This window comes from Nerophis ophidion, linkage group LG27 (assembly GCF_033978795.1).
Source record: "Nerophis ophidion isolate RoL-2023_Sa linkage group LG27, RoL_Noph_v1.0, whole genome shotgun sequence".
Classification (NCBI taxonomy): Eukaryota; Metazoa; Chordata; class Actinopteri; order Syngnathiformes; family Syngnathidae; genus Nerophis; species Nerophis ophidion.
In genome coordinates this window covers 35,297,930-35,312,929 of record NC_084637.1, presented here as the reverse complement: position 1 = coordinate 35,312,929, position 15,000 = coordinate 35,297,930, and the positions used below count along the sequence as shown (strand labels likewise).

Sequence of the window (15,000 nt, the reverse complement as noted above, 5' to 3'; positions counted from 1 at the left end):
TTTCATCCTCTCACAGAGAAAAATATCTCCATCAATGAGTAATCTTACTCTTCAATCATATTTCATAATTAGCTTGGAAAAAGACTTCTTCTGATTGTCGCCTGACTGAAGCATCACTGCCACAAGTGGTAAGAAAGTGAATTATTCTTATTCATTATTGTGAACAAGTTATTACTATTATGTCAATGTGAAATATTTATCTAATAAAATAGTGAGAGTGGTGAATGCATTATTATGCTTTACAAAATGTATTTGATTGTTTTATTATCATTATTACATGAAGAATGTTGTTGCTGCTTTGCTGTCATAGATGCATAAAAAGATGTAGATGATGTTTATGAATGCATGAAAAGATGTAGATGATGTTTATGAATGCATGAAAAGATGTAGATGATGTTTATGATTGCATGAAAAGATATAGATGTTTATGATTGCATGAAAAGATGTAGATGATGTTTATGAATGCATAAAAAGATGTAGATGATGTTTATGAATGCATGAAAAGATGTAGATGATGTTTATGAATCCATGAAAAGATGTAGATGATGTTTATGATTGCATGAAAAGATGTAGATGATGTTTATGGATGCATAAAAAGATGTAGAGGCTATTTATGATTGCATGAAAATATGTAGATGTTTATGAATGGTTAAAAAGATGTACATGATGTATATGAATGTATAATAAGATGTAGATATTTATGATTGCATGAAAAGATGTAAATGATGTTTATGAATGCTTAAAAAGATGTAGATGATGTTTATGATTGCAAAAAAAAGATGTACATAATGTATATGAATGCATAAAAAGATGTAGATATTTATGATTTCATAAAATAATGTAAATGATGTTTATGAATGCTTAAAAAGATGTAGATGATGCTTAGGAATGTATAAAAAGATGTAGATGTTCATGATTGCATGAAAAGATGTAGATGTTTATGAATGCATAAGAAGATGTAGATGATGTTTATGAATGCATGAGAAGATGTAGATTATGTTTATGAATGCATGAAAAGATGTAGGTGATGTTTATGAACACATAAAAGATGTAGATTATGCTTATGATTGCATTAAAAGATGTAGATGAGGTTTATGAATGCATGAAAAGAAAAACATGTTTATGAATGCATACAAAAATGTATATGGTATTTATGAATGCATTAAAAGATGTAGATGATGTTTATGATTGCAAAAAAAAGATGTACATAATGTATATGAATGCATAAAAAGATGTAGATATTTATGATTACATAAAATAATGTAAATGTTTATGAATGCTTAAAAAGATGTAGATGATGCTTAGGAATGTATAAAAAGATGTAGATGTTCATGATTGCATGAAAAGATGTAGATGATGTTTATGAATGCATAAGAAGATGTAGCTGTTTATAAATGCATAGAAAGATGTAGATGATGTTTATGAATGCATGAGAAGATGTAGATTATGTTTATGAATGCATGAAAAGATGTAGGTGATGTTTATGAACACATAAAAGATGTAGATTATGTTTATGATTGCATGAAAAGATGTAGATGAGGTTTATGAATGCATGAAAAGAAATACATGTTTATGAATGCATACAAAAATGTATATGGTATTTATGAATGCATTAAAAGATGTAGATGATGTTTATGAATGCATGAAAAGGTGTAGATGTTGTTTATGAATGCATGAAACCTGTAGATGATGTTGAGGGAGTGCAGGTAGCCGATGGCGCTCGCTACTTCTGCCGTGTAGAACCTGGCTCGAGGTTCTGTGAAGCATCTTTCTCTCTGCAGGTGGAAGAAGAGCTGCACAAACATTCCATCAGACTTCTTTTCTCCTGCTGCTACTCCATAGTATTATTATTATTATTATTATTATTATTATGACATGTACACACAAGTATATTATTACATGTTGACTGGTTTACAAAATATATGAACACATGTTTGCTTGTATTTCAACATAAGTGAATAAGTGTGAGACAATGTTGACTAGTAGTGGGGGCCCTGAGGGAGATTTTAGGGTGTGTTCCTTCACTTTTGTCTTAAAGCAACAAATTTGGCCCAGGTGTAGCTCAGGACATTTGGCCCAGGTGTAGCTCAGGACATTTGGCCCAGGTGTAGCTCAGGACATTTGGCCCAGGTGTAGCTCAGGACATTTGGCCCAGGTGTAGCTCAGGACATTTGGCCCAGGTGTAGCTCAGGACATTTGGCCCAGGTGTAGCTCAGGACATTTGGCCCAGGTGTAGTTCAGGACATTTGGCCCAGGTGTAGCTCAGGACATTTGGCCCAGGTGTAGTTCAGGACATTTGGCCCAGGTGTAGCTCAGGACATTTGGCCCAGGTGTAGCTCAGGACATATGGCCCAGGTGTAGTTCAGGACATTTGGCCCAGGTGTAGCTCAGGACATTTGGCCCAGGTGTAGTTCAGGACATATGGCCCAGGTGTAGCTCAGGACATTTGGCCCAGGTGTAGCTCAGGACATATGGCCCAGGTGTAGTTCAGGACATTTGGCCCAGGTGTAGCTCAGGACATTTGGCCCAGGTGTAGCTCAGGACATTTGGCCCAGGTGTAGCTCAGGACATTTGGCCCAGGTGTAGCTCAGGACATTTGGCCCAGGTGTAGCTCAGGACATTTGGCCCAGGTGTAGCTCAGGACATTTGGCCCAGGTGTAGCTCAGGACATACTTCAATGATTTGGCTAGGGCGCCCATGCCGGTGACCTTTGGGGTCGCCACAGCAGCTGATCCAACATGGCCGCCACCTGAACACGCTTTTGCCTCCACATTTGAACCAGATGAGCTACAAATTAAAACTTGGTGTCTATTTCATGTTTTTTGGGACAATTAGAAATATGAGGGACAAATCATCTTGTGTCTGGACACCTAATTAGCATATTTCCAAGATGGCGGCTATGTAAAAATGAGGTGTACCTTAACTTCTGATACTTTTGGCAAACTATTTTAGGTTTTTTGAGCATCAGAAACATACTGGAATGATTAGATGTATGATCATTTATTTATTACAGCACTTTAATTTCCATATTGATAACAGCCATTATCCACCAAAATGTATTGCACATATATTTCAACGCAGATAGAATGTAAAGCTACAGATATATTTCATTGTAACTTTAGTCAAAGAGAGTCAGTGTTGCCCTCCTTCCCCCCTGTAATATAGGTTTCTGTTTCAACAGAAACTGAAACGAATCTTACAGGGAAGGCTCCGATACCGCTATCCACACAGTGTGATAGTAGTTTGGTCCCTGGACAGGCTACTGTTGTGTCTCCTAACTTCTCCTGATGTGAAAATCATACAGAAGAGCTTCTCTATGTACAGTCATTCTACTGCCTAGTCTAACACTGTGAAAGTGTCCCCTCCTTATTAAGTCCTAAAAAGCTTCGATCAGGTCATCCCCAAACCAGTGGTATTCATTGTGTGAAGTGGAGGATACCAAATATCTGCACAAGGCATTTACAAGTCATGTTGATTCCAAAATGAAAAGCTGGGCAGAATCTAGTAAAGAGTTTAAACTTCTTGGGAGATGAGTTACTCAAGCATCTGATGTGCACGCAGCAGAACTGGAGATATGCGGCACAAGTTGCACAACATAAAACATCTTCCAGCATATCAGAAGAAGAAGCGTCTACCAGTGAATCCAGGGAAACCTTTGACCCTCTGACTATAGCGCAAATTGTTGCCCTCATTGAGGATTCAGATTGCTCCTTCACAATTTCAAATTGAAGGCAACTCTATAGAACCCTTATGAATGAAGGTGGGCATGTCTGTTGTTATAATCAATCTCACACAACAAGATTCAAGACACATCTCCTCTCTTTTCTGCCTGACTGGAGTGAACACCAGAAAGGGAGGGAGACATACTTTGCAAGCGAGCAAAAAGTGGCAGACAGTGTAGTTGGAGGCCATGATTCCAAGATTGATCAAGATGAGGCACTTTTGTTGGCAAGGGCTGCCTTGCTTTTACACTTGTGGAACTCCATTCTGGGTAGGATTTGAACCTTTTTTGCACTTTTTCTGACTGTTCCTCAATTTCTCTCCCACTTTTGCTGGTTCGCTCCAGGGTGCCTTTTGGTCAAGTATTGTTTACAACCAGGACACAAATTTGATGGCACCTTACCTTCCAACTGCCTTACGGTATCTGTTCCTGAACCTTTAAGAGTATTCAATGACATTGTCCTTCAAGGACCAGGACTCTTCAAAGCCTATGAGGATAAGACAGAAGATCCAGCACACTAACCTGGATGTTGCAGCTGGTTGTGTGGATGTGAGGGTGCATGCACCAACAATGAGGGTCCTGCACACTAACCTGGATGTTGCAGCTGGTTGTGTGGATGTGAGGGTGCATGCACCAACAATGAGGGTCCTGCACACTAACCTGGATGTTGCAGCTGGTTGTGTGGATGTGAGGGTGCATGCACCACCAATGAGGGTCCTGCACACTAACCTGGATGTTGCAGCTGGTTGTGTGGATGTGAGGGTGCATGCACCAACAATGAGGGTCCTGCACACTAACCTGGATGTTGCAGCTGGTTGTGTGGATGTGAGGGTGCATGCACCAACAATGAGGGTCCTGCACACTAACCTGGATGTTGCAGCTGGTTGTGTGGATGTGAGGGTGCATGCACCAACAATGAGGGTCCTGCACACTAACCTGGATGTTGCAGCTGGTTGTGTGGATGTGAGGGTGCATGCACCAACAATGAGGGTCCTGCACACTAACCTGGATGTTGCAGCTGGTTGTGTGGATGTGAGGGTGCATGCACCAACAATGAGGGTCCTGCACACTAACCTGGATGTTGCAGCTGGTTGTGTGGATGTGAGGGTGCATGCACCAACAATGAGGGTCCAGCACACTAACCTGGATGTTGCAGCTGGTTGTGTGGATGTGAGGGTGCATGCACCAACAATGAGGGTCCTGCACACTAACCTGGATGTTGCAGCTGGTTGTGTGGATGTGAGGGTGCATGCACCAACAATGAGGGTCCTGCACACTAACCTGGATGTTGCAGCTGGTTGTGTGGATGTGAGGGTGCATGCACCAACAATGAGGGTCCTGCACACTAACCTGGATGTTGCAGCTGGTTGTGTGGATGTGAGGGTGCATGCACCAACAATGAGGGTCCTGCACACTAACCTGGATGCACACACTTGGTGCAGCTTTTGTCAAGTAATTGGGGAACAACAAGAACCCCACCCCCAAAACAACAATAAAACAAATATATATATAAAAAAGGGAGATAAGAAGACAGCCTCCACATGGCCTCCCTCACAAGTAGCCAAAGAGTTCCTTTCTAATAAACATCAGTAAGGAATCATTTTTTTGCAGCAGCTTTTACTCATAACAATGTCCAAGTTACGTCCAATGTCTTCAGAATAGACAAACGCCACATGGAAATATGCAAATTAGGGGGTCTAAACACACCTCCAAAAAACAATGAGCATTCCAACACATTTTAATTGTCAAAACCCATGAAATAGACACCAAGTTTACATTTGTAGCTCATCTGTTTCAAATGTTAGAGACAAAAGTCATTACAAGTGGCGGCCATATTTGATGGGCCGCTGTGGCGACCCCAAAGGTCACCGGCGTGGGCGCCCTAGCTAAATCATTGAAGTATGTCCTGAGCTACACCTGTGCCAAAGTTGGCGCTTTTAGATAAAAGTGAAGGAACATTTCCCTAAGGGCCTCCACTATTGTATGAAAAAGATGTTTACCTCGCCTCCATTGATGTAATCCAACACAAAGTATATAAAAAGACATGTTTACCTCGCCTCCATTGATGTAATCCAACACAAAGTAGATAAAAAGACATGTTTACCTCGCCTCCATTGATGTAATCCAACACAAAGTAGACAAAAAGACATGTTTACCTCGCCTCCATTGATGTAATCCAACACAAAGTAGATAAAGACATGTTTACCTCGCCTCCATTGATGTAATCCAACACAAAGTATATAAAAAGACATGTTTACCTCGCCTCCATTGATGTAATCCAACACAAAGTAGACAAAAAGACATGTTTACCTCGCCTCCATTGATGTAATCCAACACAAAGTAGATAAAAAGACATGTTTACCTCGCCTCCATTGATGTAATCCAACACAAAGTAGATAAAAAGAGATGTTTACCTCGCCTCCATTGATGTAATCCAACACAAAGTAGATAAAAAGACATGTTTACCTCGCCTCCATTGATGTAATCCAACACAAAGTAGATAAAAAGACATGTTTACCTCGCCTCCATTGACGTAATCCAACACAAAGTAGAGTTTCTCTGCAGTCTGGAAGGAATAATGCAGGCGCACCAGGAAAGGATGCTGGAGACTTTTCAGCAGCACGTTTCTTTCTGCCATGATGTTCTTTTGCTGACACACATCGGCATCGTATCATCATACCATAACACTCTGCATCCATGATATCAATCAGTATGGGCTTCACATCAATGATATCAATCAGTATGGGCTTCACATCAATGATATCAATCAGTATGGGCTTCACATCAATGATATCAACCAGTAAGGGCTTCATGTCAATGATATCAATCAGTATAGGCTTCACATCGATGATATCAATCAGTATGGGCTTCATGTCAATGATATCAATCAGTATGGGCTTCACATCGATGATATCAATCAGTATGGGCTTCATATCAATGATATCAACCAGTAAGAGCTTGATGTCAATGATATCAATCAGTAAGGGCTTCACGTCTATGACATCAATCACTATGTGCTTGACATCGATGATATCAATCAGTAAGGGCTTTGTGTCGATTATATCAATCAGTATGGGCTTCATATCAATGATATCAATCTGACGGGCTTCATAGCAATGATATTAATCAGTATGAACTTCGTATCGAAGATATCTATTAATATGGGCTTCATATGGATGATTACAATCAGTTTAGGCTTCATATCGATAATATCAATCACTATGAGCTTCATATCAATCAGTATGAGCTGATATCAGTGATATCAATCAGTGTGATCACGATATCAATGACATCAATCAGTATGAGCTTCATATGGATGACATCAATCAGTATAAGATGATATCAATGATATCAATCAGTATGAGATGATATCGATGATATCAATCAATATGAGCTGATATCAGTGACATCAATCATATCGATGATATTAATCTGTATGGGCTTCATATTGATCATATCGATTAGCATTCTGATATCAGTGATGTGGATCAGTATGAGCCAGATATGGGTGACTTGGCGCAGTATGAGCTGATATCAGTGATGTGGCTCAGTATCAGCTCACCTCCTTCTTCTTCAAGACGACTTTCTTTTGCAGAACTTTGACAGCATAAAACTTCTTGGTGGCTTTTAATTTGGCGAGCAGCACCTAAAATGTCACTTTGTTACTTCCTGCTGACACTTCTACTCAACTGCAGAGAGTGCCTGGCACCAACATTATTCATCATTTTTAAATGTTTATTAATGTCTAAACATCCATCCATCCATCCATCCATTTCTACCGCTTATTCCATTTTGGGGTCGCAGGGGCGCTGGTGCCTGTCTCAGCTACAATCAGGCGGAAGGCGGGGTACACCCTGGACAAGTCACCACCTCATCACAAGGCCAACACAGATAGACAGACAACATTCACACACTAGGGACCATTTAGTGTTGCCAATCAACCTATCCCCAGGTGCATGTCTTTGGAGGTGGGAGGGGCTTATCCCCAGGTGCATGTCTTTGGAGGTGGGAGGGGCCTATCCCCAGGTGCATGTCTTTGGAGGTGGGAGGAAGCCGGAGTACCCGGAGGGAACCCACGTATTCACGGGGAGAACATGCAAACTCCACACAGAAAGATCCCGAGCCCGGGATTGAACCCAGAACTACTCAGGGCCTTCGTGTTGTGAGGCAGACGCACTAACCCCTCTGCCACCGTGAAAACCCAACATATACTAATAAATATTTAAACATATAGTAATAAACATTTGCTTGTATCTTAACATACATTATAAAATGTTACTTATATATAAACATATATTAATACATATTATATTAGTAATACAACATTACTAATATATAAACACATGTTAATAAATATTTAGAGTTGTAAAAAGTAATGCAATATTAAAAAAATAAAATATATATATATAAATATGTGTAAACTAATGTTAGCAAAATATGTACTTTTTAGTGAATGCCTCCTTAAAAATGAACCTTTTAAATGAGAATAATAATCATCATGATAATGTAATAATAATATCCACCATGATAATACATATAATAATAATAATATCCACCATGATAATACATATAATAATAATATCCACCATGATAATACATATAATAATAATAATATCCAGCATGATAATAACTATAATAATAATAATAATGACCATATTACATATAATAATAATCACCACGATAATAAATATAATAATAATATCACCATGATAATAAATATAATAATAATAAATATAATAATAATACTAATAACCATGTTAAAAATATAATAATAATATTTATGATAATATAATAATATATTCACCATGATAATAAATATAATGATAATATTCACTATGATAATAAATATAATAATAATAATAATCACCATGATAATAAATATAATAAAAAATCACCACAATAATAATATAATATTAATATTCACCATGACAATAAATATAATAATAACATTCACCATCATAATAAGTAGAATAATAATATTTACCATGATAATAAATAGAATAATAATAATAATCACCATGATAATAGATATAATAATAATATTCATAATATAATAATAATATTCACCATGATATGATAATATTCACCATGATAATAAATATAATAATAATAATCCCCATGATAATATAATAATAATAAGAATCACCATGATAATAAATATAATATTAATATTCACCATGATAATAAATATAATAATAATAATACTAATAACCATGATAAAAATCTAATAATAATATCATGATAATATAATAATAATATTCACCATATGATAATATTCACCATAATAGATATAATAATAATAATAATCACCATGATAATAAATATAATATTAATATTCACCATGATAAGAAATATAATAGTAATATTCACCATATAATATCACCATATAATAATAATATTCACATAATCACCATATAATAAATAATAATATTCCTGCCAAGAAGTCAAAGTCAGTTGGTTTAGCCACTGTACACAAACACGCACGCACACGCACACACACACACACACACACACACACACACACACAACACACACACACTGGTTTAGCACTGTACACAAACACGCACGCACACGCACACACACACACACACACACACACACACACACACACACACACACACACACACACACACACACACACACACACACACAAAGTAGGTGAGCGATGATCACATGGTGAAAAAGGGGCGGAGTTAGTAGACTTACTGTGGGTTGGCAGAAGGTCCTAAATTGACATCATGTTGAGGTGAGTGTACCTGTAACACCTGTACACACACACATTTACACTCTACTCAATACTGCATGTATTCTCTTCTATATACTGTACTTACATAGTACTAAATGATGTGTCATATATTATGTTATATTCAAATTAATTGAAATAATACATTTTCTTAAATCAGCATCCATTTTACAATAATGTAACTTTTGCTTGAAATGCATTTATTAAAGATAAAACATGCATTTCATGAAAGTAATACAACACTTTTACAAATAGAAAACGATCACTATTTTTTAATGACCATCACCTTTTATCTTTAAAGGGGAACATTATCACAATTTCAAAAGGGTTAAAAACAATAAAAATTAATTCCCAGTGGCTTGTTGTATTTTTTTATGTTTTTTTCAAAATTATACCGGTCCCGGAATATCCCTAAAAAAAGCTTTAAAGTGCTCGATTTTCGCCATTTGCGATGCGACTGTTCTTTCCCTGTGACGTCACACAGTGCTGCCAATGTAAACAAACAATGGGAATACCACAGCAAGATATAGCGACATTAGCGCGGATTCAGACTCGGATTTCAGCGACTTAAGCGATTCAACAGATTACGCATGTATTGAAACAGATGGTCGGAGTATGAAAGTATTGAAGAAGAAACTGAAGCTATTGAGCGAATAGCTATTGACGCTATTCATAGCCATAGCATGGCCGAATAGCTGCGTTAGCATCGCCGGTAAAATGTGCGGACCAAACGATCAGGACTTTCGCATCTCGTGACACTGGAGCAACTTAAATCTGTTGATTGGTGAGTGTTTGTTTCGCATTAAATGTGGGAGGAACAAAACCTAATATAGTTGCAAATGCATCTGCAGGTTATCCATACATCTCTGTACCATGTCTGCTTTAGCACCGCCGGTAAATAGCATGTTAGCATCGATTAGCGTAGCATGTTAGCATCGATTAGCTGGCAGTCACACCGCGACCAAATATGTCTGATTAGCACATAAGTCAACAACATCAACAAAACTCACCTTTGAGATTTCGTTGAATTTATAGTTGCAAATGCATCTACAGGTTATCCATACATCTCTGTGCCATGTCTGCTTTAGCACCGCCGGTAAATAGCATGTTAGCATCGATTAGCGTAGCATGTTAGCATCGATTAGCTGGCAGTCAACATCAACAAAACTCACCTTTGTGAATTTGTTGACTTTATAGTTGCAAATGCATCTGCAGGTTATCCATACATCTTTGTGCCATGTCTGCTTTAGCACTGCCGGTAAATAGCATGTTAGCATCGATTAGCGTAGCATGTTAGCATCGATTAGCTGGCAGTCAACATCAACAAAACTCACCTTTTAGAATTCGTTGACTTTATAGTTGCAAATGCATCTGCAGGTTATCCATACATCTCTGTGCCATGTCTGCTTTAGCACCGCCGCTAAATAGCATGTTAGCATCGATTAGCGTAGCATGTTAGCATCGATTAGCTGGCAGTCAACATCAACAAAACTCACCTTTGTGATTTTGTTGACTTTATAGTTGCAAATGCACCTACAGGTTATCCATACATCCCTGTGCCATGTCTGCTTTAGCACCGCCGCTAAATAGCATGTTAGCATCGATTAGCGTAGCATGTTAGCATCGATTAGCTGGCAGTCAACATCAACAAAACTCACCTTTGTGAATTTGTTGACTTTATAGTTGCAAATGCACCTACAGGTTATCCATACATCTCTGTGCCATGTCTGCTTTAGCACCGCCGGTAAATAGCATGTTAGCATCGATTAGCGTAGCATGTTAGCATCGATTAGCTAGCAGTCACGCCGCGACCAAATATGTCTGATTAGCACATAAGTCAACATCAACAAACTCACCTTTGTGATTTGGTTGACTTAATGGTTGCAAATGCATCTGCAGGTTATCCATACATCTCTGTGCCATGTCTGTCTTAGCATCGCCGGTCAAATGTGGAGACACTCTGGTACATTCAATGTGGGTCTGGCGGCAGATTTCTTACCAGTGGTGCAACTTGAATCCCTCCCTGTTAGTGTTGTTACACCCTCCGACAACACACCCACCAGGCATGATGTCTCCAAGGTTCCAAAAAATAGTCAAAAAAATGGAAAATAACAGAGCTGAGACCTGGTGTTTGTAATGTGTTGGCGGCTGTTACCTCGGTGACGTCACATTCTGACGTCATCGCCTCCAGCGCGATAAACAGAAAGACGTTTAATTTGCCAAAATTCACCCATTTAGAGTTCGGAAATCGGTTAAAAAAATTGATGGTCTTTTTTCTGCACCATCAAGGTATATATTGACGCTTACATAGGTCTGCTGATAATGTTCCCCTTTAATATTTGAAATATGAACTATGAATATGTTCATTCATCTGGATGGGAATTTCCTGGCAATTTGGGAATTGAGGGATGTCCTACATGATATGAATGTTGATGTTGGAATGTTTGGAATGGGTTGAAAAAGGTTGACGTAGTAACAGTTTCATGTTGACGTATTAATATGTACATATATATATATATGTGTATATACATATAATATACATATATTTACATAATAATAATAACAATAATAATGATAATGATGATAATAATAATAGATTGTTTTTGGTGTAGAATATTATATGTGTGAATGGTTGAACATTCACACATATAATAATAATAATAATAATAATACATCTTTTTTTGGTGTAGAATCTTTTATGTATGAATGTTGGACATTCACACAATCAACCAAGTGAGTTGATATTATTTTGATAATATTTATTCATTAAATGTGCTCTCATTAGACATCAGATCAACATGTACAACAAACAATGAAATCATTCAGTAGTTATTTTTCTATTATTAAGCAACTGTGATAATATTTTGAATAATATTGAAAATACATTGTTTCATTTTGTTCCACAATCATCATCCATGAACTGTATTTAATTGTGCTTTTTTAAAAATAGATAATCTGTGTTGCTCATTTAAATAATGACCTTGTTTATTTGTATTCTTTTTAAACAACATATTTATTATTAATTTTGTTTTCTGTTTCATTGTCGTTCATAATCAGCTCCTTTTAGGCATCCATGTAATGTGACTCATTTCAGTAAAAGCAATCTTATTTCAAATCATGTCTTTTTTTTTGTAACAACAATAATATGAATATTACAGTAATGTGGTTGTGGAACAACAACAATATGAATATTACAGTAATGTGGTTGTGGAAGAAGGAGAAGAAGAAGAAGAAGAATATGAATATTCCAGTAATGTGGTTTTGGAACAAGAAAAAGAAGAAGAAGAAGAAGAATATTCCAGTAATGTGGTTGTGGAAGAAGAAGAAGAAGAAGAAGAAGAAGAATATTCCAGTAATGTGGTTGTGGAAGAAGAAGAAGAAGAAGAAGAATATTCCAGTAATGTGGTTGTGGAAGAAGAAGAAGAAGAAGAAGAATATTCCAGTAATGTGGTTGTGGAAGAAGAAGAAGAAGAAGAAGAATATTCCAGTAATGTGGTTGTGGAACAACAAGAAGAAGAATAATATTCCAGTAATGTGGTTGTGGAAGAAGAAGAAGAAGAATATTCCAGTAATGTGGTTGTGGAACAACAAGAAGAAGAAGAATATTCCAGTAATGTGGTTGTGGAAGAAGAAGAAGAAGAATATTCCAGTAATGTGGTTGTGGAAGAAGAAGAAGAAGAAGAAGAAGAAGAAGAAGAAGAATATTCCAGTAATGTGGTTGTGGAAGAAGAAGAAGAAGAAGAAGAAGAAGAATATTCCAGTAATGTGGTTGTGGAACAAGAAGAAGAAGAAGATTCCAGTAATGTGGTTGTGGAAGAAGAAGAAGAAGAAGAATATTCCAGTAATGTGGTTGTGGAAGAAGAAGAAGAAGAAGAAGAAGAAGAAGAAGAAGAAGAATAATAATATTCCAGTAATGTGGTTGTGGAACAACAACAATATGAATATTACAGTAATGTGGTTGTGGAACAACAAGAAGAAGAAGAATATGAATATTACAGTAATGTGGTTGTGGAAGAAGAAGAAGAAGAAGAAGAAGAAGAAGAAGAATATTCCAGTAATGTGGTTGTGGAACAACAAGAAGAAGAATAATATTCCAGTAATGTGGTTGTGGAAGAAGAAGAAGAAGAAGAATATTCCAGTAATGTGGTTGTGGAACAACAAGAAGAAGAAGAATATTCCAGTAATGTGGTTGTGGAAGAAGAAGAAGAAGAATATTCCAGTAATGTGGTTGTGGAAGAAGAAGAAGAAGAAGAAGAAGAAGAAGAAGAATATTCCAGTAATGTGGTTGTGGAAGAAGAAGAAGAAGAAGAAGAAGAAGAATATTCCAGTAATGTGGTTGTGGAACAAGAAGAAGAAGAATATTCCAGTAATGTGGTTGTGGAAGAAGAAGAAGAAGAAGAATATTCCAGTAATGTGGTTGTGGAAGAAGAAGAAGAAGAAGAAGAAGAAGAAGAAGAAGAAGAAGAAGAAGAATATTCCAGTAATGTGGTTGTGGAACAACAACAATATGAATATTACAGTAATGTGGTTGTGGAACAACAAGAAGAAGAAGAATATGAATATTACAGTAATGTGGTTGTGGAAGAAGAAGAAGAAGAAGAAGAAGAAGAATATGAATATTCCAGTAATGTGGTTTTGGAAGAAGAAGAAGAAGAAGAAGAATATTCCAGTAATGTGGTTGTGGAAGAAGAAGAAGAAGAAGAAGAATATTCCAGTAATGTGGTTGTGGAACAACAAGAAGAAGAAGAATATTCCAGTAATGTGGTTGTGGAAGAAGAAGAAGAAGAAGAAGAAGAAGAAGAAGAAGAAGAAGAATATTCCAGTAATGTGGTTGTGGAACAACAACAATATGAATATTACAGTAATGTGGTTGTGGAACAACAAGAAGAAGAAGAATATGAATATTACAGTAATGTGGTTGTGGAAGAAGAAGAAGAAGAAGAAGAAGAAGAATATGAATATTCCAGTAATGTGGTTTTGGAAGAAGAAGAAGAAGAAGAAGAATATTCCAGTAATGTGGTTGTGGAAGAAGAAGAAGAAGAAGAAGAATATTCCAGTAATGTGGTTGTGGAACAACAAGAAGAAGAAGAATATTCCAGTAATGTGGTTGTGGAAGAAGAAGAAGAAGAATATTCCAGTAATGTGGTTGTGGAAGAAGAAGAAGAAGAAGAAGAAGAAGAAGAAGAATATTCCAGTAATGTGGTTGTGGAAGAAGAAGAAGAAGAAGAAGAAGAAGAATATTCCAGTAATGTGGTTGTGGAACAAGAAGAAGAAGAATATTCCAGTAATGTGGTTGTGGAAGAAGAAGAAGAAGAAGAATATTCCAGTAATGTGGTTGTGGAAGAAGAAGAAGAAGAAGAAGAAGAAGAAGAAGAAGAAGAAGAAGAAGAATATTCCAGTAATGTGGTTGTGGAACAACAACAATATGAATATTACAGTAATGTGGTTGTGGAACAACAAGAAGAAGAAGAATATGAATATTACAGTAATGTGGTTGTGGAAGAAGAAGAAGAAGAAGAAGAAGAAGAATATGAAT

At 36.9% G+C, this 15,000-nt stretch overlaps 1 protein-coding gene across 1 annotated transcript in view; it reads right to left on the bottom strand.

The window, feature by feature from the left end:
- sgk2a (serum/glucocorticoid regulated kinase 2a) overlaps window positions 1-9,457 on the bottom strand; it is a gene marked incomplete at its 5' end in the record, with an annotated part of 19,651 nt that extends 10,194 nt beyond the window's left edge. The window contains 4 exons of the mRNA XM_061889097.1: window positions 1,681-1,793; window positions 6,240-6,371; window positions 7,284-7,367; window positions 9,428-9,457. Of these exons, the coding sequence (XP_061745081.1) occupies window positions 1,681-1,793; window positions 6,240-6,371; window positions 7,284-7,367; window positions 9,428-9,457 (359 nt within the window). The remainder of the gene's footprint in view (window positions 1-1,680; window positions 1,794-6,239; window positions 6,372-7,283; window positions 7,368-9,427) is intronic.
- Between the last annotated feature and the right edge of the window lie 5,543 nt (window positions 9,458-15,000).